Source organism: Scyliorhinus torazame, chromosome 3 (assembly GCF_047496885.1).
Source record: "Scyliorhinus torazame isolate Kashiwa2021f chromosome 3, sScyTor2.1, whole genome shotgun sequence".
In the NCBI taxonomy this organism is placed as follows: Eukaryota; Metazoa; Chordata; class Chondrichthyes; order Carcharhiniformes; family Scyliorhinidae; genus Scyliorhinus; species Scyliorhinus torazame.
The window spans coordinates 3,578,285-3,603,880 of NC_092709.1; the positions used below are offsets into that span (position 1 = coordinate 3,578,285).

Genomic DNA, 25,596 nt, shown 5'->3' on the forward strand with positions numbered 1-25,596 from the left:
AAGATATCCCCCCCTTCCCCCCCCCTGGGTTGCTGCTGCTGTCCGACCTTCATCTAACGCTCCGCGAGATAGTCTAGGAACGGTTGCCACCGCCTGTAGAACCCCAGCGCAGATCCTCTCAAGGCAAACTTTATCCTCTCCAACTTGATAAACCCTGCCATGTCATTTATCCAGGCTTCCTCACTGGGGGGCTTTGCCTCTTTCCACACTAACAAGATCCTTCGCCGGGCTACCAGGGACCAAAGGCCAGTATGCCGGCCTCTTTTGCCTCCTGCACTCCCGGCTCGTCCGCTACTCCAAGTAATGCTAGCCCCCAACTTGGCTTGACCTGGACTTTCACCACCTTGGATATAGTTCTCGCAACACCCCTCCAGAACCCATCCAGTGCCGGGCACGACCAAAACATATGGGCATGGTTCGCCGTGCTCCCTGAGCACCTCCCACATTTGTCCTTCACCCCAAAGAATCTGCTCAGCCTCGCCCCCGTCATATGCGCTCTGTGAACAACCTTAAATTGTATCAGGCTAAGCCTGGCACACGAGGAAGAGGAATTTACCCTACTTAGGGCATCAGCCCACAGACCCTCCTCAATCTCCTCCCCCAGCTCCTCTTCCCATTTAGCCTTCAACTCCTCTACCAAAGCCTCCCCTTCTTCTTTCATCTCCTGGTATATCGCCGACACCTTGCCCTCTCCGACCCATACGCCCGAAATCACCCTGTCTTGAATCCCCTGTGCCGGGAGCAGCGGGAATTCCCTCACCTGCCGCCTCACAAACGCCCTCACTTGCATGTACCTGAAAGCATTTCCCGGGGGTAGCCCAAACTTCTCCTCCAGCGCCCCTAAGCTCGCGAACGTCCCATCAATGAACAGGTCCCCCATTCTTCTAATCCCTGCCCGATGCCAGCTCTGAAACCCCCCGTCCATCCTTCCTGGGACAAACCGATGGTTATCTCTGGTCGGTACCACACCGAGGCTCCCATCGCACCCCTGTGCCGTCTCCACTGCCCCCAGATCTTTAGCATTGCCGCCATCACCGGGCTCGTGGTGTACCTTGTCGGCGAGAGCGACAGAGGTGCCGTCACCAGCGCCCCCAGGATCGTTCCTTTGCAGGACGCCATCTCCAACCTCTTCCATGCCGCCCCCTCTCCCTCCATCACCCACTTACGGATCCAGATTCGGCAACGCCAGCCCTCCTCTATCTCTACTACGCTCCAGGAACCCCTTCCTTACCCTCGGGGTCTTACTCGCCCACACAAAGCCCATAATGCTCTTGCCTACCCTCTTAAAAAAGGCCTTGGTGATCACAATTGGAAGGCATTGAAATACAAAAAGAAACCTCGGGAGGACCACCATTTTAATCAACTGTACCCTGCCCGCTAGCGAGAGTGGCAGCATGTCCCACCGTTTAAAGTCCTCCTCCATCTGCTCCACCAGCCTCGTCAAGTTCAGTTTGAGCAGGGCCCCCCAGCTCCTAGCTACCTGGATCCCCAAGTATCGAAAGCTCCTATCCGCCCTCCTCAACGGTAGGTCGTCTATCCCTCTTCCCTGATCCCCCGGATGCACCACAAAGAGCTCACTCTTCCCTACATTGAGCTTGTAGCCCGAGAAGTCCCCAAATTCCCTTAGGATCTGCATGACCTCCACCATCCCCTCCACTGGGTCCGCCACATACAGCAACAGGTCGTCTGCATACAGCGACACTCGATGCTCCTCTCCCCCTCGGACCATCCCCCTCCATTTCCCAGACTCCCTTAATGCCATGGCCAAAGGTTCAATTGCTAGTGCAAACAACAAGGGGGACAGGGGGCACCCCTGCCTCGTCCCTCGATACAGCCAAAAATAGTCCGACCTCCGCCGATTCGTAACCACACTCGCCACCGGGGCTCTATATAGGAGCTTAACCCAACTGATAAACCCCTCTCCAAACCCAAACCTCCGCAACAGGGGCTGGTTTAGCACACTGGGCTAAATTGCTGGCTTTTAAAGCAGACCAAGGCAGGCCAGCAGCACGGTTCGATTCCCGTACCAGCCTCCCCGAACAGGCGCCGGAATGTGGCGACTAGGGGCTTTTCACAGTAACTTCATTGAAGCCTACTCGTGACAATAAAAGATTTTCATTTTTCATTTCATTTCATTCATTTTCACTTCCCAGAGATATTCCCACTCTACTCGGTCAAAGGCCTTCTCCGCGTCCATAGCTGCCACTATCTCCGCCTCTCCCTCCACCGATGGCATCATTATCACGTTTAGGAGCCTTCGCACATTGGTATTTAGCTGCCTACCCTTTACAAATCCCGTCTGGTCCTCGTGAATCACCCCCGGGACACAGTCCTCAATCCTCGTAGCCAACATTTTTGCCAGCAACTTAGTATCTACATTTAGGAGCGAGATCGGCCTATACGACCCGCATTGCAGTGGGTCCTTATCCCGCTTCAGGATCAAAGAGATCATCGCCTCCGACATTGTCGGGGGCAGGGTCCCCCCCCTCCCTTGCTTCATTGAAGGTCCTTACCAGCAACGGGGCTAACAGGTCTACATACTTCCTATAGAACTCCACCGGGAACCCATCCGGTCCCGGGGCCTTCCCTGCCTGCATGCTCCCCAGTCCTTTAACCAGCTCCTCCACCCCAATTGGCACCCCACAAACCAGCCACCTCCTGCTCCTCCACCCTCGGGAACCTCAGTTGGCCCAAGAATCGTCGCATCCCCTCTTTTTCCCCTGGGGGCTGGGACCTAGACAGCTCCTCGTAAAAGGCCTTGAATGCCTCATTCACTTTCACCGCACTCCGCACTGTAGTTCCCCTGCCATCCTTGACTCCACCTATTTCCCTCGCTGCCATCCTCTTACGGAGCAGATGTGCCATCATCCAGCTCGCCTTCTCCCCATATTCATTCATCGCCCCTGTGCCTTCCTCCACTGTGCCTCTGCCTTCCCTGTGATCAACAGGAACTCCGTCTGGAGACTTTGTCTCTCCCTGAGTAGTCGCTCATCAGGGGCCTCTGCATATCTCCTGTCCACTCGTAAAATCTCCCCCACTAACCACTCCTGATCCCTGCCCTCTCTCTTCACCCTATGAGCCCTGATGGAGATTAACTCTTCCCTGACCAGGGGGGCAGGTAGCCCCCTAGTGAGGCTGATCACGTGGAACGTGAGAGGCCTGAACGGACCGATAAAAAGGGCCAGAGTGCTCGCGCATTTGAAAGGACTAAGGGCAGACGTGGTTATGCTCCAAGAGACGCACCTAAAGGTGGCGGACCAAGTTAGGCTAAGGAAAGGATGGGTGGGACAGGTGTTCCACTCAGGACTGGATGCAAAGAATAGAGGGGTGGCCATTTTGGTGGGGAAACAGGTCGCATTTGAAGCAAAGAACATCGTAGCAGATAGCGGAGGTAGATATGTAATGGTGAGTGGCAGGCTGGAGGGAATGGAGGTCGTGTTGGTTAACGTGTATGCCCCAAACTGGGACGATGTGGGATTTATGAGACGGATGCTGGGGCGTATACCGGACCTGGAGGTAGGAAACTTGATTTTAGGAGGGGACTTTAATACGGTGCTGGACCCGGGGCTAGGTAGATCCAGCTCAAGGACCGGAAGAAGGCCGGCAGCGGCCAAGGTACTTAAGGGGTTTATGGACCAAATGGGGGGAGTGGATCCATGGCGATTTCTTAGACCTAGGCCTATGGAGTTTTCCTTCTTCTCCCATGTCCCTAAAGTGTACTCCCGGATAGATTTTTTTGTTTTGGGAAGGTCGTTGATCTCTAGGGTGGAAGAAGCTGAGTACTCAGCCATAGCGGTTTCGGATCATGCCCCACATTGGGTGGACCTGGAATTAGGAGAGGAAAGGGAGCAGAGAACACTCTGGCGATTAGATGTGGGACTGATGGCGGATGAGGGAGTGTGTGCAAGAGTGCGGGGGTGTATTGAGAGATATCTGGAGGTCAATGACGACGGCGAGGTCCCTGTGGGAGTGGTATGGGAAGCACTAAAAGCGGTGGTCAGAGGAGAGCTGATCTCCATTGGGGCCCACAAAAGGAAAACAGAGGCCAAGGAAAGGGAAAGATTACTGGGGGAGATTTTAAGGGTGGATAGGGAATTTGCAGAGACCCCGGAGGAGGAATTGTACAGGGAGAGGAGACGACTCCAGACGGAATTTGACCTTCTGACCACCAGAAAGGCGGAGGTACTGTGGAGGAAGGCACAGGGGAGGAGGTATGAATATGGGGAAAAGGCGAGTCGCCTGTTGGCTCATCAATTGCGAAAGAGGGCAGCAGCGAGGGAGATAGGAGGAATTAGAGACGAAAGGGGAGACACGGTGCGAAGGGCAGGAAAGATAAATGAGGTGTTCAAGACCTTCTATGAGGAACTGTATAGGTCTCAACCCCCAGAGGGAGAGGAGGGGATGCGGCAGTTCCTGGACCAATTGAGGTTCCCGAAAGTGGAGGAGCGGGGGGTGGTAGGCCTGGGGGCACCGATTGGGGTGGACGAAGTTATTAAGGGACTGGGAAGCATGCAAGCAGGGAAGGCCCCAGGACCAGACGGGTTCCCGGTGGAGTATTACAGAAAATATGTGGACTTGTTGGCCCCGTTGATGGTGAGGACGTTCAATGAGGCCAGGAAAGGGGGGACTCTACCCCCGACGATGTCGGAGGCGACGATATCGTTAATTTTGAAGAGGGATAAAGATCCGTTGCAGTGCGGGTCCTATAGACCCATTTCATTGTTGAACGTGGACGCCAAATTGTTGGCAAAGGTACTGGCATCGAGGATAGAGGACTGTGTCCCGGGGGTGGTGCACGAAGACCAGACCGGGTTCGTAAAAGGGAGACAACTGAATGTTAACGTGCGACGACTATTAGGGGTGATAATGATGCCATGCCCCCAGTGGAGGGGGAGGCAGAGATAGTGGCGGCAATGGACGCAGAGAAGGCATTTGATAGGGTGGAGTGGGAGTATTTATGGGAAGTGTTAAGGAGGTTTGGGTTTGGGAACGGGTTTATTAGCTGGGTTAGACTTCTTTATGGGGCTCCAACGGCAAGCGTAGTTACAGGTCGACATAGATCGGAGTATTTCCGACTATATAGGGGAACAAGACAGGGATGCCCGCTGTCTCCATTGTTGTTCGCGTTGGCAATTGAACCTCTGGCCATGGCGTTGAGAGACTCCAGGAAATGGAGAGGGGTGATTAGAGGGGGAGAAGAACACCGAGTCTCGTTATATGCGGATGACCTATTGTTATACATGTCGGACCCAGCGGGGGGAATGATAGAGGTTATGCAAATTTTGAGGGGGTTCGGGGATTTCTCGGGGTATAGGCTAAACATGGGGAAGAGTGAATTATTTGTGATACATCCAGGGGACCAGAGTAGAGAGATAGAAGGCTTGCCTCTAAGGAAAGTGGAAAGAAACTTCCGATACCTGGGGATTCAGATCGCTAGGAGCTGGGGAACCTTGCACAGACTTAATCTGACACGGTTGGTAGAACAAATGGAGGAGGACTTCAAGAGGTGGGACATGCAGCCTCTATCGCTGGCGGGCAGGGTGCAAGCAATTAAGATGATGGTCCTCCCGAGGTTCTTATTTGTATTTCAATGTCTCCCTATACTAATCACTAAGACCTTTTTTAATAAAATAGACAGGAGCATCACGAGCTTCGTGTGGGCAGGGAAAGTTCCGAGAGTAAGGAGGGGGTTCCTTCAGCGTAGTAGGGACAGAGGAGGATTGGCACTACCGAACTTGGGCGATTACTATTGGGTCGCCAATGTGGCAATGATACGTAAATGGATGATGGAGGGTGAGGGAGCGGCGTGGGAAAGACTGGAGAGAAAGTCCTGTAAAGGGACGAGTTTAGAGGCGCTGGTGACGGCGCCGCTACCGATCTCACCTAAAAAGTTTACCACGAACCCGGTGGTGGCGGCAACATTGAATATCTGGGGACAGTGGAGGCGACAGAGAGGGGTGCGGGGAGCCCTGGTGGGGTCCCCAATCAGGAACAACCATAGGTTCGCCCCAGGAAGAATGGATGGAGGATTTCAGAGCTGGTTCCAGTTGGGAATTAGGAGGGTGGGAGATTTATTTATAGATGGGACTTTTGCGAGCTTGGGAGCATTGGAGGAAAAGTATAAGTTGCCCCGGGGAAATTTCTTGAGATATATGCGGGTGAGGGCATTTATTAGACAACAGGTGAGGGAATTTCCGTTGCTCCCGACACAGGGGATACAGGACAGGGTGCTTTCAGGGGTGTGGGTCGGAGAGGGCAAGGTGTCAGAGATTTACCGAGAGATGAGGGAAGAGGGGGAGGAGTCGGTGGGCGAACTAAAAGGAAAGTGGGAAGAAGAACTAGGGGAGGAGATAGAGGAGGGTATGTGGGCTGATGCCCTAAGCAGGGTAAATTCCTCTTCCTCATGCGCCAGGCTTAGCCTGATTCAATTTAAGGTGCTACATAGAGCACACATAACGGGAGCAAGATTGAGCAGGTTCTTTGGAGTGGAGGACAAATGTGGGAGGTGTGGCGGGAGCCCGGCAAACCACGCACATATGTTTTGGGCATGCCCGGCACTGGAAGGGTATTGGAAGGGAGTGACGGGAGTGATTTCGCGGGTGGTGAAGGCCCGGGTCAAACCAGGCTGGGGGTTAGCTCTATTTGGAGTTGCGGAAGAGCCGGGAGTGCAGGAGGCGAAGGAGGCCGACGTTGTGGCCTTTGTGTCCCTAGTAGCCCGGCGCAGGATCCTACTCATGTGGAAGGAGGCGAAACCCCCCGGACTGGAGGCCTGGGTAAATGATATGGCGGGGTTCATTAAACTGGAGCAGATAAAGTTTGCCCTGAGAGGATCGGCTCAAGGGTTCACCAGGCGGTGGCAGCCATTTCTCGACTACCTAGGGGAACGTTAGAGGGAAGACAGATGACCAGCAGCAGCAACCCAGGGGGAGGGGGGGGGGTTTAGTTTAGGTCAAAGATAAAGGGGTTTTGTTACTTGTGTATTGTTTAAAATTTCTGTATTGTTATTGTTGCGTTTGCTTTGTAAGAGGGGAAAAATTGTTGTTTGGGAAAAAATTTTCAATAAAACATTTATAAAAAAAAAAACTCTTCCCTGACCATCGCCTTCAGCGCCTCCCATACTACTCGCACCTGCACCTCCCCGTTGTCGTTGGCCTCCAGGTACCTTTCGATGCACCCCTGCACCCTCCCACACACTTCCATGTCTGCCAGCAATCCCACATCCAACCGCCACAGCGGGCGTTGGTCCCTCTCCTCCCCGAGCTCTAATTCCACCCAGTGCGGGGCGTGGTCTGAAATGGCTATGGCCGAATACTCCGTTCCCTCCACTTTTGGGATAAATGCCCTGCCCAGGACAATAAAATCTATCCGGGAATGGGCCTTATGTACATGGGAGAAAAAAGAAAATTCTCTGGCCAAAGGCCTGGTAAATCTCCACAGATCTACTCCCCCCATCTGATCCATAAACCCCCTGAGCACCTTGGCCGCAGCCGGCCTCTTCCCCGTCCTAGATCTGGAGCGATCTAATGCTGGGTTCAACACCGTGTTGAAATCCCCACCCATTATCAAGCTTCCGACCTCCAAGTCCAAGCCCCAACATCTATTTCATGAATCAAGCATCGCCCAAGTTCGGGGCGTATACATTTACCAATACCACCCCCGTCCCCTGCAACCTACCGCTCACCATCACGTATCGGCCTCCATTGTCCGCTGCTATGTTCATGGCCTCAAACGACACCCGCTTCCCCACCAGTATTGCCACCCCTCTATTCTTCGCATCCAGCCCCGAATGGAACACCTGTCCTACCCATCCCTTCCTTAACCTGACCTGATCTGCCTCCTTCAGATGTGTCTCCTGAAGCATGACCACGTCTGCCTTCAGTCCCTTTAAGTGCGCGAACACTCGGGCCCTCTTAACTGGCCCATTTAGGCCTCTCACATTCCACGTGATCAACCGGATTGGGGGGGCTCGGAGAGACCTCCGCACCCATCAGCGAATGGAGCATCTTGCTCACATACGCCCCGGCATCAGCCCCCTCCACTCCTTCGGGGAGACCCAGAATCCGGAGATTCTTCCTCCTCGACCTGTTCTCCAGGACCTCGAGTCTCTCGGCCCACCTCCTGTGCACCGCCTTGTGCGCCTCCATCTTTACCGCCAGGCCCAGGATCTCGTCCTCATTCTCGTTGGTTTTATCCCTCACCTCACGGAGCACCACCGCCTGGGCCTTCTGGGTCTCCTTCAGCCCCTCGATCGCCAACAGCATTGGTGCCAGCACCTCCTTTTTAAGCTCCTCCACGCAGCGCCTGAGGAACTCCTGCTGGTCCGGCCCCCAGGCTGCTCGATCTCTGTCCTCCGCCATCTTGTTTTTTCCCCCTCGTTTCTGCCGCTGCTCCAAAGCCTCTTTTTCCGCCGCTCCATTGCTAATCCCCGCCATACGACGGAAGGGGGACCTTACTTCACCTTCCCACACGGGATTCGATCAAAAAAGTTCCGTTGGGGCTCCTCCGGAGAGCCCAAAAGTCCGTTATAGCGGGAGCTGCTGAAATGTGCGGCTTAGCTCCGCATCGCCGCAACCGGAAGTCAACATTAGACAAGGTTGACACTGAGCTACATGAGGAGATATTAGGAGAGATATCTAAAAGCTTGGCCAAAGAGGTGAGGGAGAGAGGTGGAGAGGTTTAGTGAGGAAACTCCAGAGCAGAGAATCTAGACGACAGAAAGCACAAATAATTATAAGAACTTGTTACAAATTTAACTCCCTTGTTCCGTTTTAAGTTACTTTTTAAATTTAAAGAAGTAAATTATAAAAAGAGAAAGTAGGTGAAACTAAAATGTGTGTGTAAACACCAATTTCAGTAAGTTTGTTTTTACAAACGACAAATTAAATGCTACAGTCTGGGAGTCATCCAGATTAGATATGGAGAGATTAGAGGCAAATTCCCCCCAATTTCCCCTGATGTGTGCTTCAGGCAGGTAAAGCTTCCCCCTGTACTGTGCAGCCATAAATTAGCCCTTGTGCTCACAACATGCTGGACACTAACAATGTAATTATGTAAGTATCAAGCATAGTGATGAGGCAGCGAGGGGATGTGCTACAGGGGTTACTGCTGAGTATGGGCTGACTGCACTCTGCAGAGGGGCAAGCAGGAAGTTCGTAAAATTCTATCCTCGCGTTGTGGTTTATGATGTGTTACCACAGGTTTACTGCTGCTCTCCTGTGAGTTGGTGTTGAGTCTATCAGGGTTAGTGTGCAAAGTAGATCTCTGGGCAGAAAGCCCAGGTTGCCTGACCATTTCCCAGTTTCAGGTAGAGATTATACATGGGTGTTTGTATAATTTTACAGTGACTTGACCAGTTTCCAAGCAGTTTACGATACCATACCTTTTACTGCTCAGCTGTGCACTTAATACCGAACTACTTCCTTGACAACGTATCAAACCAAGTGAAAAAAATGAAGTGGTTGCTCCCTAAACTGGTGGCTTTTTGATTGTAGTATGTTTCACTTCCAACATTCTGTCTAGAGTAGTGAACATAGCGTAAGCATCGAAGGTCCTTCCATGCTGAGTTTTCTCATTTCAAATGAAAGTTGAACTCGACAGCGTTGTGTCTCATTGGCAGGTGTAAAGCATCTGTGAATCTAACATTAGTAGTTGATAAGGAAGCTACAGTAACCAGCTAATCTCCTGACACTTTAACCAGCCAGAACATGCAATGTAATTTAAATGCGAAGGCTGCATTTGCAACCAGTACTTTAAAAGATTCCGACGTTGAGACGACGTGAACTATGAGTTGAGCTGTTCCAATGCTGGACTCAACCAACTGAATTAGCAGAATGTCCAAGAAGCTGAGATCCATGGAGGTAAACCTGGTATACATTTCAAAATATGACCGTCCAATACCGCAGGTGTAAAACCCGTGGGATTTAATGAGTTATATAGTCAACCGATATAGGCCAAGAGTTGGTTTTGGATAATCATGGCCTCAATGCCGGTGCTCTTGGCTCCTTCAAGGACACTGATGTTAGTACGCCTGTCATCCTAGCTGATGTGGAGAATCAGTCTTAGACAGGGTTGATGGTACCTCTCCAGGGCCTTGAAGTGGTGTCTGTGCATAATCCAAGTTTCTGAGCTTTATAGAAGAGTTGGGAGGATGACCGTCCTGTACACGAGGATCTTGGTGTCAGCACGGAAGTTGAGGTCATCAAAAACTCTTGTCCTTAGGCGTCCGAAGGAGGTGCTTGTGGATGGGATACAATGTTGGATCTCCGCATCGATGTCAGTCTTGGAGGATAGGTGACTCCTTGGGTATGGGAAATATTCCTCATTTGGTAGGGTTTATCCGTTGATCTTGATGGAGGGGGAGACCAGATCCTGCCCTGGTGCAGATTGGTAAAGGACTCGAGTCTTCTTCAGGTTGAGGATAAGATTGATTCTTTGGTATGCTTCCTCATGGTTTGGAGATTCTCTCCTGAGGAAGTGGAGGTGGTGATGTCATCCACATACTGAAGCTCCATGTGCAATGTCGCTTTCTTCTTGGATTTCAATCAGTTGAGGTTGAAAGGTTTTCCATCCATCCTGAAGACGCATCCGCCTGTAGACTATGCCCACTCCACTGGGAAGCTTGCCCTTGGCAAGGTGAAAGATGGTGGCGATGGAGAAAAGAGTGGGGGTGATGACACATCCCTGCTTGACTCCAGTCTTGACCGCAAAGGTTCCTGCTTATTTCCATCGGCGAGGGCTATCATGGACATCTTGTCGTGGAGGAGTTGGAAGATGTTGGTGAATTCCTCTGAACAACCGGCCCTTGACAGGGTCTTCCATAGCAATTCCCCATTGACAGGGTCTTCCATAGCATTTCCCCATTGACAGGGTCTTCCATAGCATTTCCCCATTGACAGGGTCTTCCATAGCATTTCCCCATTGACAGGGTCTTCCATAGCAATTCCCCATTGACAGGGTCTTCCATAGCAATTCCCCATTGACAGGGTCTTCCACAGCATTTCCCCATTGACGAGTCAAAAGCCTTGGTCAGATCGATGAAGGCCATGTAGGGTGGTTGATGTTGCTCCTGGCATTTCTCTTCGAGTTGCTGAGCAGTGAAAATCATGTCTGCTGTTCCATGGTTTGGTCAGAAGCCACATACTGGCTTTCCGGAAGAATTTTTTCAGAGACAGGAGAAGATGGCTAGCGAGGATTTGAGCGATGACCTTCCTGGGGATGGAGAGTAGGGAGATTCCTTGGTAGCTCCCACAGACTGCTTTTTAAAAGAACATATTTATTCTAAGAAATTTTTCATAATCAGAATAATCCGAAACAATCAAAAAGAAAACAAAAGGCAAAAACATACACAACACCTAATTAACTTAAATACAAAAATTGATCTAAACTTCTTAAAAGCTGACGGTGACTAACTCCTTGAAAAAGGAAATGAATGGCTGTCATCTTAGATAGAATCTCTCCACTGATGGTGAACATGACCTTCTCCAAATGCAGAAACGACATCAGGTCACCCAGCCAAGCAGAGGCCCTAAGTGGAGTGGGAGACCCCCACCCAAGCAAAATTCGCCTTCGGGTATCAACGAGGCAAAGTGAGGACATCCGCCTTCATCCCAGACTGTATCATCGGTGAATCTGATACCTCAAATATGACCACCTGTGGAAATGGATCCAGATCTAAACGGAGCATCTCCAACATGGTGTTAAAGAAAGAAGGCCAGAAGCCTGTTAACTTGGGACAGGACCAGAACTTGTGTATGGTTCGCCGGCCCACAAGAACAGTGCTCACACTTATCCCAGGAAAGAACCTGCTCATCTTTGCTTTGGTCACATCCGTCTTTTGCAAAACCTTAAACTATATCTGTCTCAGCGGAGCACATGAAGACGTAGAGTTGACCCTGTGAAGGGCCTCACTCCACATCTCACCATTAAGAATGGAACCCAATTCGCACTCCCATTTCACCCTCATACCACTCAAAGGAGCAGAATCCATTGAAAGGATGTGACTATATATGTCCGAAATTGACCTCCCATCAGGTTTGCCAGAGACAGAATCTTCTTCATCAGGATGTGGAGATGCCGGCATTGGACTGGGGTGAGCACAGTAAGAAATCTTACAATACCAGATTAAAGTCCAACACGTTTGTTAAGAATCCCGAGCTTTCGGAGCACAGCTCACCCGATGAAGGAGCTAGTGATTCGAAACAAACCTACAAACCTGTTGGACTTCTTCATCAGGAAGAGGGTGGTGCCAAAGGAAAGGAGGGAAAAACTTTGTGAAAAAGCGCAAATTTGGAAATACCTAAGAAGACTGGAATTGCGCCGCTAACTTCCTAAAACTGGCAAACCTCCCTTCCACGATCAGCTCCCCAAACCGCTCAGATCCTTCACTGCCCAAGATTTAAATGTCGAGTCCAAACCTGCTGGTAGGTAAAGATGATTATTACAAATGAGGGCTAGCGAAGACAGGGAAAGGAGCTTGAAATGCTGTCCAGTGAGATCACTGGATTACTGGATTTGAGGAAAATCTAACAGGGAAAATGGCAAGGGTGCAGTAACTACAGGTAGTGCAGGAGTGTGCTTCCAATGTCCCCAAATAAATCCAGAATCACTAAACCAACGGTGCAGTAACTAGAGTTAGTGCAGGAGCGGGCTTCCAATGTCCCCATATAAATCCAGGATCACTAAACCACAACAATATTTTCTGAATATTGGCTGCCCAATAATAAAACAGAAAATTAGGGTGGGCCAGGCCCGCCGATTGTCTATCCCCTTCGGAGAAGAACATCACGCATTCTGGGAGTCCTACTCTCACAAATAAAAAAGCATATCAATTTGTTGACCTTAATAAAAAAAGGATTTGAGGAGGAAAATGGGGAGTCACTGGAAGAGAAATAAAAATCCAGGGCGCATGTTCATTTTAATAGTCTGAACCAAGGATAGGGGGAAGTTGTTGCATCTCTGCAAGATTGCCTTAATACCACTAACCAAACTGGAATAATTTTGGGCGGGATTCTGCGGGAATCGGCGGGGTGGGCAACTCCGCATCTTCAGGGGCTAGGCCGGCACAGGAGTGGTTTGCGCCGCGCCAGCCGGCGGGGAAGGGGCTTGGCACCACGTCATTCGGCGCCGAAGGGCCTCCGCCGGCTGGTACAAGTTGGCGCGGGAGCGCCAACGCATGCGCAGGGGGGATCATCTCCGCATCGGCCATGGCGGAGGACCACAGCGGCCAACGCGGAAGAATAGAGTGCCCCCACGGCACAGGCCCGCCCGCGGATCGGTGGGCCCCGATCGCGGGCCAGGCCACCGTGGGGGCACCTCCCGGGGCCAGACCCCCCCGAGGACCCCGGAGGCCGCCTGCACAGCCAGGTCCCGCCGGCAAATACCTGGTGTAATATACGCCGGCGGGTCTGGCTGAAAAACGGGCGGCCACTCGACCCATCGTGGGCTGGAGAATCGCCGGGGGGGGGGGGGGGGGGGGCGCTGCTAGCGGCCGCCGACCGGCGCGATTCCCGCCCCCGCCAAATCCCCGGTGTCAGAGAATTCGGCAGCCTGCGGGGGCGGGACTCATGCTGCCTCCCGGCAATTCTCCGACCCGGCGGGAGGTGTGGCGGTCGGAGAATCTCGCTCTTCATTTATGAAGTGAGGCCCAGTTGTGGGCCACATAATGAAAGCTTGTCTTGGCGAGGTGAAAAGGTAACATTCCCAGTTGGAGACCAAAGAGAAAATGCTGAAAAATCTCAGCAGGTCTGGCAGCGTCTGTAGGGAGAGAAAAGAGCTAACGTTTCGAGTCCAGATGACCCTTTGTCAAAGCCATAAGACAGAGAAAGTGGGATATATTTATACTGTGGTGTGAGAATGAAAGATGAGCCATAGAGACCCAGGGAAACGGGGTGCTAATGGCCGCAGAAAAGTGCTAATGGCAGTCCCCAGAGAGGGCAAAAGGTGTGAACGGGCAAACTGCAGAGAAACTAACATCAGAGAATAAACTGTGACAGATATAGATGTGGGGGGAGGAGAAGGGGGAAGCAAAGGGGAAAAAGGGTAAGGAAAGGTGAATAAGGTAGGGGGGGGGGGGTAAATATGTATAAAGAAGGACAAGAGAGAAAGAAACGGTAAAAGACAGTTAAAATGAAATGGGATGAAACAAATGGGTCAAGGTGGGGTAAGAGCTAATCATCTGAAGTTGTTGAATTCAATGTTGAGACCAGAAGGCCTAATCGGAAGATGAGATGTTGTTCCTCCAGTTCGCGTTGAGCTTCACTGGAACATTTCTGCAGGCCAAGGACAGACATGTGGGCATGGGGGCAGGGTCTTGTGTTAAAATGGCAAGCAACGGGAAGGTCAGGGTCCTGAATGCGCACAGACCGACGGTGCTCAGCAAAGTGATCACCCAGTCTGCGTTTGGTCTCTCCGATATCATAGAATCATAGAATTTACAGTGCAGAAGGAGGTCATTCGGCCCATCGAGTCTGCATCGGCCCTTGGAAAGAGCACCATGCCCACACCTCCACCCGATCCCCGATTCCCCACCCCACCTTTTTGGACACCAAGGGCAATTTAGCATGGTCAATCCACCTAACCTACACATCTTTGGACTGTCCCGCTGGCGTAAATCAAAGCTGGTATTTACCGGCGGGACCAGGCGGCGTGGGCGGGTTCGGGGGTCCTGGGGGGGGCGCGGGGCGATCTGACCCCGGGGGGGTGCCCCCATGGTGGCCTGGCCCGCGATCGGGGCCCACCGATCCGCGGGCGGGCCTGTGCCGTGGGGGCACTCTTTCCCTTCTGCCTCCGCCATGGCCTCCACCATGGCGGAGGCGGAAGAGACTCTCCCCACTGCGCATGCGCAGGAAACTGTCGGCGGCCGCTGACGCTCCCGCGCATGCGCCGCATTTCCACGCCAGCTGGCGGGGCAACAAACGCCATTTCCGCCAGCTGGCGGGGCGGAAATCCCTCCAGCGCCGGCCTAGCCCCTCAATGTTGGGGCTCGGCCCCCAAAGATGCGGAGCATTCCGCACCTTTGGGCTGGCGCGATGCCCGTCTGATTGGCGCCGTTTTTGGCGCCAGTCGGTGGACATCGCGCCGTTGGGGGAGAACTTCGCCCCATGTCTGCAAACCCCTGCCAGAACCGCCTCAGCTTCGGTCAAGCCCAAAACATGTGAACATGACTCGCGGGCCTCCCCGTACCCCACCCACACCTCTCCTTTACTCCCTCAAAGAACCTCACATCCTTCCCACCATCATTGGTGCACTATGAACTCTACTTTAAACTGAATAAGACTAAGCCTCGCGACGCATTCACCCTTCGCAGAGCTGCCTCCCACATCCTGCAACCCCACCCCCCAACTCCTCCTCCCACTTCCGCTTAATGTTCCCACTGGGGCTCCCTCCCAATCCATCGCTTCCTTGTAGACCTCAGACACCTTCCCTTCCCCTATCTCCCCCTTCCACAGCACCTTGTCTTGCAGCCCCAGGGGCACAAAATCCCGAACCTGTAAGTACCTGAAATCATCCCTCAAGAGCTCATACTCTTCCTCCAGGTCCTCTAATTTTGCGAAACTGCCCCCTACAAACAGGTCACCGAATCGCTGAATTAATAATTAATAACCTTTATTAGTGTCACAAGTAGGCTTACTTTAACATTGCAACGAGGTTACTGTGAAAATCCCCTAGTCGCCACACTCCGGCGCCTGTTCGGGTACACAGAGGGAGAATTCAGAATGCCCAATTCACCTAACCTGCAAGTCTTTTGGGACTTGTGGGAGGACTTGTGGGAGGACAACTTATGTAGCTGCGCCCAACCCCGCATCACCTGGATGCCCAGGTATCTAAAACATGCCCCCACCACCTTCAACGGCAACTTTCCTAACCCCCTCTCCTGTCCTCTGGTCTCAACCCGGAACACCTCGCTCTTTCCCATGTTCGACTTGTACCAGGAGAACCGGCCAAAGTCCTCCAAAATCCCCATAATGCCCCAATGCCCACCCAATGGATCCGAAATATATAACAACAGGTCGTCTGCGTACAGCGAAATCCTGTGCTTGACGCACTCCGCACAATCCTTCTCCAGTTCCTCGACACTCCTTAAGCGCCGTTGCCAATGGGTTTAGGAGTTCTTTGAATGGCTTTCCTCTTCTTGTCGATGAGGTCTTGGACCTTGTGGTCATTCTCGTTAAACCAGTCTTGGTATTTCCTGGCCTTGTAGCCAATGATTCCTTCACAGTTTGAGATGATTACTGCCTTCAGCTCTTTCCAGTTTTCCTCCTCCTCCATTAGAATGGACACGTTGGAGATTTTTGAGAAGGCATTGTTGGAAGTTCACTAGAATGCTTGGCTCTTGAAGCCGCTCAACGTTGATCTTTTTTCTGAGCTGTTTCTTCATCTTCCGCTGCTTCTGGTGAAGTTTGTTGGACGTAGAGGAATGGATGAGCTGGTGGTGAATCCATCACTTTAGGATGAGGGCATCCTTTTGGTCTCCGGACCGGACGATGGCAAAGTCGAACATGTGCCAGTGCTCTGATTGTGGCCATCTCCAGGAAGTCTTGAACAATGTGTTAGTGATGACAAGCTGGTGCTCCGTGCTTTTGGTGAGCAGAAGAACCCCTTTGGAGTTGCAATTCCCACCTCCTTCCTTTCCGAAGGTTCCTTTCCAGATTTGGGAGGCCTTTCCACTCTGGTTTTGAAGTCCCCAAGGAGAATGATCTTGGCTTCCTTCGGAATGTTGGAGAGTCTCAAGTCCAGGGTGGAGTAGAAACCTTCTTTGAATTCATCATTGGCATCAAGAGTTGGGGAGTAGGCACTCGCGACCGTTACCTGCTGGTTCTTGGCAAGTTGTAGACGGAGGTCATGAGTCATTTGTTGTCGGTTGACGAGTTTATTCTTGATGGCCAGTCCAATTCCATGCCTCCTAGACTGACCTTGGGTTTTCCTCTCCAGAAGGATTTACACTTTCTTATCTAAAGTGATTTATGTCAAGTCCAACGCAGCCAGTGAAATGCAAAAGGATGTTCAAAAGGTGAATTAGGACAAGGGACTCGTGAATATTCAAATATGTTTGAATTATTGGATAGTTGTTAGAATTTAAAGAGCATTTCTTTTTATCTTTAGATGAGAAAACACGGACGTGGTCTGTGGAAGCAGAGAGCTTTTTTGATGTTGTTTTCCCGAAGCCTATTGAAGGTGAGCTGATGGTTAACATTCCAACTTTACAAACACAACAATTATACAAAATAATTCTTGAGAACAGAGAAGATAGCAGAAGTAAAGTCAAACTGGACATTAATCAGGTGAGAGGTCTTTTTATTATCAGAAGTGTGACTTAACAAAGTAAATCTTTCAATTAAATAAATAACCTTCTCCACTGATATATCTGCAAATGGTTATTGGATGACCGAAGCTTGGATTTGCTGAGTGTGTTTGATCCTATTTGTCATGAATTAGTTTCCATCTGATGGGACTTGGAAAGAGGAGAGAAAATAATTCAAGTAAAATAAATGTCCTCCTTACTATTTCATTCTGCATGTATAATGCAGATGTTGCTCTCACCCCACAACTGGCAGATTGCAAAGGGATATTGTCTTCTATACTTTTTTCCCCAAACAGTTTTCTTACCTTTTTTACATTCTGGAAGCTGCTGTCAGATCAATATATTTAAAAAAAATAAATTTTGAGTACCCAATTCCTTTTTTCCAATTAAGGTGCAATGTAGCGGGGCCAATCCACCGACCCTGCACATCTTTGGGTTGTGGGGATAAGACTCATACAGACACGGGGAAATGTGCAAACTCCACACGGATAGTGACCCAAGACCAATTTCGAACCGGATCCTCGGCGCTGTGTCAGAACTATCTCATCTATACAGTTACTGAAACATTTTATGGTTGACTGCATTCTTGCTCCAAGATATCTAGCCATAATGTTGGTAAAAGTTTGAAGATCTTGGAGCATTCTAACCATGTTCCTCACCAGATGAATAATCTATAGATTCCACAGTGCAGAAGGAGGCCATTCGGCTCATCAGGTCTGCACCGACCCTTCGTAAGAGCACCTCACCCAGACCTACACCCCCGCCCTGTCCCCGTAACCCCACCTAATGTGCACATCTTTGGACTGTGGGAGGAAACCAGAGAAGCCGGATGAAACCCAGGAAGATATGGGGAGAACATGCAAACTCCACACAGTCACCCAAGGCTGGAATCGGTCCCATATGCTGTGAAGCAGCAGTGCTAACCATTGTGCCACCGTGCCACCCCTGTTTCCATTGCATCTTACAAAATGAACTACAGTAGACCAAGCATTAGTCCAGCCTATTACAGATGTCACAATTGGAGATATATGCCAGAGGAGTCATAACATTTCACTTTTTTCATCTATTCTTTGTACCGGAAGTGGGCAATGCTGGCAAGGTCTGCATTTGTTGCCTTCCCGAATTGCTCTTAAGAAGGAGATGGTAAGCCCATGGCATTGATGCCTCTTAATCATCCTTAACTTGCGAGCGAGTCCAGTGATCTTCATGTCTCTCTACCAGACCACCAATATGGTCATTGGGTGTGGGACAGTGGTAATTCTAGCCCCTCCATAATCAGTGAGTGGCTATTACAGGTGTGCAGACTGATTCTATATTTGTGCAGAATGGTTGTTAGACTGGTGTCTTCTGGTGGGGTTTGAGATAGAACTGTGATCTGGAACCTGCTTAAGTTGATCTGCAGCGTGACACAGGGTACAAATTGTGCAGCGTGTGACAGTCTGTGGCATTGCTCGTTATGCCTGTGCTGCAAGGTCACCAAATGGTCCAAACTGCTCTTTCACAGGCCGTATTTATTACTGCCTGGAAGAAACATAGTAAAAAGTCTTACAACACCAGGTTAAAGTCCAACAGGTTTGTTTCAAATCACTAGCTTTCAGAGCGCTGCTCCTGAGGAAGGAGCAGTGCTCTGACAGCTAGTGATTTGAAACATACCTGTTTGGACTTTAACCTGGTGTTGTAAGACTTCTTATCATACCATTACAAAGAGAGAGTGAAGAGGTGCAGTACACTTCACAATATATTGGGCAGTTATGAGGAGCCAACTACGGCAAATAGAGAATTGACTGATGATGATGTCACACTGAAGCGCAAGATTAAGGTTATTTATTAAAAATGACAACTACCCAAAGTAGGGACAAAGGTAACAAACATGCCCAGAAAGGCCACTGTGTGAATAGATGCTACCCCAGTCCAACGCTGGCATCTCCGCATCATGGAAGAAATATAACAGCATCACTAACAGATTTTAATGTGTTCCACCACAAAGCTTTGCAGACCAACCATTTGACACATTTTCATTTTTGCATGGTGACGATGCACAGCTACCTGAGACGATGCACAGCTGCCTGAGACGATGCACAGCTGCCTGAGACGATGCACAGCTGCCTGAGACGATGCACAGCTGCCTGAGACGATGCACAGCTGCCTGAGACGATGCACAGCTGCCTGAGACGATGCACAGCTGCCTGTGACGATGCACAGCTGCCTGTGACGATGCACAGCTGCCTGTGACGATGCACAGCTGCCTGAGACGATGCACAGCCGGCTGCGAGGATGCACAGCCGGCTGCGAGGATGCACAGCCGGCTGCGAGGATGCACAGCCGGCTGCGAGGATGCACAGCCGGCTGCGAGGATGCACAGCTGCCTGAGACGATGCACAGCCGGCTGCGAGGATGCATCGGACTCGAAACGTTAGCTCTTTTCTCTCCTTACTGGTGCTGCCAAACCTGCTGAGATTTTCCAGCATTTTCCCTTTCATTTCAGATTCCAGCATCCGCAGTAATTTGCTATTATCCAATGTTTAACTCACTGCCACCTCTCTTCCAGGAATGCATACCCTGAAGAAGTACTGCTCTTCTCTCCGACAGGATTTCCGTAAGTCACTCCCTCACTATCCAACTTCACTGCTTTCCATTTATTTCTTCGTGTTGGACAAGGTATTTACCAAGACTCGCTTCCACAGCCATATTTCGTTCCTCAGTGACTGTCCTCGTCTCCGACCTACCCCACGGGGATTTCAACTTAAATTCCACCCTGCATGTAACCTCCAGGATATACAACATTCTTCCAACTGCTGCTCTCGCCGCATCCTGAAAGCCACACTCAGTGCCATGCGCCGCCACATGAAGACACTCGACATCTCTCTCCAGCAGCACCGTCTTACTCTCTCTCAAAGCTTTCCCTGTCCCCAGTTTCATTTCATCCTTCGCATCATTCGATGCCTCAACAAGAATCTTTTTCTGTTTCTTACAGATGTTAAGGAACGCAAGCTTCAACAACTCATCAACACCACTGCCCATCCTAGGCCCTCCACCAGTCTCAATCCCTCGTACCCCATTTCTCCCAGTATCAACACCACTGCCCATCCCAGGCCCTCCACTAGTCCCAATCCCTCATACCCCACCATACCCTCCGACCTTACCCTCTCTGAGACTGAGCGTGCTGTTCTCAGCAAAGGACTCAGCTTTGTACCCTTACGTTCCCACCTCAATGAATTCCGGGCTTGAAATGATGTTAAACTCTTCTTTCGTCGCCTTCGTCTCCATACCCACTTCTTTTGGCAAGAATCCTCCCCCCCCATTCCGCTGATTCTTTCATGTGCCTCCAACATTCTGCCTCCAAGTGGATCCCCCCGGCCGGGACAATTACCTGCCCTTGATCTTATCATTGAGAACTGTTGACGGGACATTGGCCTTCTTAATTGTTCTGCCCCCCTCACCTATTCCAATCTCTCCTTCTGAACTTTCTGCTCTTCACTCTGTCAGGTCTAACCCCGACTTTGTCATCAAACCTGCCGACGGGGGTGCTGCTGTCACCTGGTGCACTGACCTCTACCTCGCAGAGGTTGAGCGCCAACTCTCAGATACTTCTTCCTACCTCCCCCTGGACCATGACCAGACCACTGAACATCAAGCCATTATCTCCAACACCGTTAGCGACCTCATTTCCTCCGGATGCCTTCCCCCTACGGTTTCCAACCTCATAGTCTCCCAACCCCGGACAGCCCGCTTTTACCTACTTCCCAAAATCCACAAAAAGGACTGTCCCGGTAGGCCCATTGTGTCAGCATGCTCCTGCCCCACCAAACTTATTTCCTCTTATCTTGACTCCATCCTCACTCCTCTGGTCCATTCCCTCCCCACCTACATCCAGGATTCCTCTGGTGCCCTGCGTCATATTGACAGCTTCCAGTCCGCGGGCCCGAACCGCCTCCTATTCACCATGGATGTGCAATCTCTCGACACCTCCATCCCACACCCGGATGGCCCGAGAGCTCTTCGCTTCTTTCTCGAAAAGAGGCCCGACAATTCCCATCCACCCCCACTCTCCTCCGCCTGGCTAAACTCGTTCTATCTTCTCCTTTAACTCATCTCACTTTCTCCAAATCAAAGGTGTAGCAGTGGGTACCCGCGTGGGTCCTAGCTACGCTTGTCTTTTTATGGGGTATGTGGAACATTCCTTGTTCAAGGCCTACCCGGGTCCCCTCCCACAACTCCTTTAGTGATACATTGATAACTATTTTGGTGCTGCTCTCGCCCGGACCTGGAAAATTCATCAACTTCGCTTCCACTTTTCACCCCTCCATCGCTTTCACCTGGTCCATCTCAGACACTTCCCTTCCCTTCCTTGATCGTTCTGTCTCCATTTCCGGCAATAGACTATCCACTAATATCCACTGCAAGCCCACTGACCCCCACAGCTATCTGGACTACACCTCTTCGCACCCTACACTCTGTAAGGACTCCGTCCCTTTCTATCAACTCCTTCACCTCCCTCGCATTTGTTCCGATAATGCCGCTTTCCAAAATGATGCTTCGAAAATGTGTTCCTTCTTCCTCAACCTTGATTTCCCACCTACAGTTGTTGACAGGGCCCTCAACAGTGTGCGGTCCATCTCCTGCGCCACAACCCTCGCCCTCTCCACTCCCTCCCAGAACAAGGATAGAGTCCCCTTGGTCTCACATTTCATCCCACCAGCCTCCGTATGCAAAGCATAATCCTCCGCCATTTTCGCCAACTCCAGCGTGATGCCACCACCAAACACATCTTCCCTTCACTCCCTCTGTCAGCATTCCACAGAGACCGTTCCCTCCGAGACAATCTAGTCCACTCCTCCACCATACCCAGTACCTCTCCCATCACCCATGGCACCTTCCCATGCAATCGCAGAAGGTGTAACACCTGCCCCTTTACCTCTTCCATGCTCAACATCCCAGGCCCAAAACACTCATTCCAGGTTAAGCAGCGTTTCACTTGCATCTCTTCCAATTTGGTCTTTTGCATTCGCTGCTCCCAATGTGGTCTCCTCTATATCGGAGAGACCAAATGCAGTCTGGGTGATCGCTTTGCTGAGCATCTTGGGTTTGTGCGCATTCAGGACCCTGACCTTCCCGTTGCTTGCCATTTTAATGCAAGACCCTGCCCCCATGCCCACATGTCTGTCCTTGGCCTGCTGCAATGTTCCAGTGAAGCTCGACGCAAACTGGAGGAACAACATCTCATCTTCCGGTTAGGCCTTCCGGCCTGAACGTCGAATTCAACAACTTCAGATGATCAGCTCTACCCCACCTCGACCCATTTATTTTCATTTCATTTTAACTGTCTTTTACCATTCTTTCTTTCTTAATGTATATTTAATTCTCCCCCCCCCCCCCCACAATCTTATCCACCTTTCCTTCACCTTTCTCCTCTTTGCTTCCCGCTTCTCCTCCCCCCACATCTACAGTTCATCCTCTGATAGTTTCTCTGCTGTTTGACCTTTCACATCTTTTGTTCTCTCTGGGGACTGCCATTCGCACTCTTTCCCCTTGGTTTCTGTGGCAATTAGCACCAGGTTTCCCTGGGTTTCTGTGGCTCATCTTTCATTCTCACTCCACAGTATAAATACTTCCCACTTTCTCTGTCTGTTAGCTTTGACAAACAGTCATCGGACTCGAAACATTCGCTCTTTTCTTTCCCTACAGATGCTGCCAGACCTGCTGAGATTTTCCAGCATTTTCTCTTTCGTGATGATGCGCGGCTGGCTGTGGCGATGCGCGGCTGCCTGTGGCGATGCGCGGCTGCCTGTGGCGATGCGTGACCGCCTGTGGCGATGCGTGACCGCCTGTGGCGATGTGCTGTGGCGATGCACGGCTGCCTGTGGCGATGCACGGCTGCCTGTGGCGATGCACAGCTGGCTGTGGCGATGCACAGCTGGCTGTGGCGATGCATAGCTGGCTGTGAAGACAGCCTTTGCTTTCGTTTCTTCTCTCTCTGACTAGCGAATTTCTGTAGCTTTTGAGAGGACTAGCATGGCCAAGCAGGACCTTCTGCAGTTTCAAACCCTGAAGCATTCCAAAAGCAGGAGTGATTTATCTGGGGGCAGCACGGTGGCGCACTGGTTAGCATTGCTGCTTCACGGCGCTGAGATCCCAGGTTCAATCCCGGCTCTGAGTCACTGTCCGTGTGGAGTTTGCACATTCTCCCCGTGTTTGTGTGGGTTTCACCCCCACAACACAAAGATGTGCAGAGTAGGTGGATTGGCCGCACTAAATTGCCCCTTAATTGGAAAAAATTAATTGGATACTCTAAATTTAACAAAATGCAAGGAGTGATTTATCTGGGAAGGTGTGAGGAAGAAGCGTCGGGAGTGAGGATTGGGGGGGCTAGGTGTTTCTGCTAAACCACCTGTGACAGACTGTACTGATGGTGAGGCTGCCTTGGATAAGGTGCAGCCCTCAGAGGGGCTAGGAAGACAGGCGATGTAAAAAGCCTCTTCGTCCTGCATTGATTATTTATTACTTTATTTACTGATTTTTCAAATGGTAACGGATAGATATATAAAAGTGAATTTATACTTGCATCTTTAGCACTCCTTCATGATAGCAGCACGTATCCTATAATTGGTCGTCATTTAAAAATTATAGATGATGAACACAGAACATTTTCAGTTGTTAAGGTGGGGTGGGGGGGGCGTGGTAGTTGAATATTAGGGGTCATAAATATAAGATTGTTGTCAATGAATCCAGCCAGACATTTGGGAGAAACCAGAGTGTGGAACTTGCTCCCACAGGGAGTGGTTTGGTTGAAAAGTGTAGTTGCATCTCAGAGGAAACTGGGTAAGTGCTTGAAAAAGAAAGGAATAGAAGGATATGGTGATGGGGTTAGATGAAGAGGGATGGGAGAGGGCCCGTGTGGAGAATAAATACCAGCACGTACCAGTTGGGCTGAATGGCCTGTTTCTTTGCTACTCTCCATTGCAGGCACCTGCTCAAGATCACAACTAAATTACTCTTGGCTCATGAAACTTTGTACCCAAGTGTGCTCAAGACAAACATTTAGCCCATCATGCCTTCCATGCATTATTGTTCAATTGTTTGCTTATAATTAATAATCTTTATTGTCACAAGTAGGCTTACATTAACACTGCAATGAAGTTACCATGAAAAGGTTAATTCCAATTTTAGCAAGTGTAAGATTTATGTTGTGCTTAATCGTCACAATGAACTTGTGTATAACGATGGAAGTAATGTATCATTTATTGGGACTATATTCTTTTTCAGGATGCTTCTGTTGATCTCTGGTGGCCCAATGGACATGGCAATCAGACTGGTTACAACATGACTGTTACTTTCACAATCAGCAGAGAACACTACATTGAAAAGTCTATTATGGTCAGTCAATTTTAACTGTCTATTTATATTTATTTACAAAATGCACAGGGTGACAAATTTAAAACTTTTTAATGAGCACCCCCCCACCCCCCCCCCACCCCCCCCAAAAAAAAAACAAAGTATGAAAACCATTTTAAAATGTTATATTTTTGGTCACTAATTTTCTATATTTTTAAATTTAAAGTACCCAATTAATTCTTTTCCCAATTAATGGGCAGTTTAATGACCAATCCACCTATCCTGCACATCTTTTGAGTTGTTGGGGTGAAACTCATGCAGACACGGGAAGAATGTGCAAACTCCACACAGACAGTGACTCAGGGCCGGGATCGAACCCGGCTCCTCGGTGCCGTGAGGCAGCAGTGCTAACCACTGCACCACCGTGCTACCACACTAATTATACTTTTAAAGAAAACCTGTTTCCTTGCCTCCATGAAGAAGAGAAAACAATTCACATTTCTTGTGTCTTGACCATCAAGTTGTCAGCTAAGAGAATTAAAGGCTAAGAGTTAAATTAGGCATTAATAATTTATTTTATGCAGGGTACGGAAGCATTTGTGGCTATATATTACTGGGCTAGTAATAAGAACATTGGTTTAATGATTATCATAGAATTTACACTGCAGAAGGAGGCCATTCGGCCCATCGAGTCTGCACCGGCTCTTGGAAAGAGCATCCTACCCAAGGTCAACACCTCCACCCTATCCCCATAACCCAGTAACCCCATCCAACACTAAGGGCAATTTTGGACACTAAGGGCAATTTATTATGGCCAGTCCACCTAACCCGCACACCTTTGGACTGTGGGAGGAAACCGGAGCACCCGGAGGAAACCCACACACACACGGGGAGGATGTGCAGACTCTGCACATGCAGAGACATGAATTCATACCCCACCATTTGGTTCACCCAGCTGGGTAATT

At 50.3% G+C, this 25,596-nt stretch overlaps 1 protein-coding gene across 2 annotated transcripts in view; it reads left to right on the top strand.

The window, feature by feature from the left end:
• The window catches only part of manba (mannosidase, beta A, lysosomal), a 159,278-nt gene that overhangs the window by 54,440 nt on the left and 79,242 nt on the right, over positions 1-25,596 (top strand). For both annotated transcript variants that reach the window (XM_072495205.1, XM_072495206.1), the window contains 2 exons: positions 17,101-17,279; positions 24,563-24,673. In XM_072495205.1, coding sequence (XP_072351306.1) covers positions 17,101-17,279; positions 24,563-24,673 — 290 coding nt within the window. The remainder of the gene's footprint in view (positions 1-17,100; positions 17,280-24,562; positions 24,674-25,596) is intronic.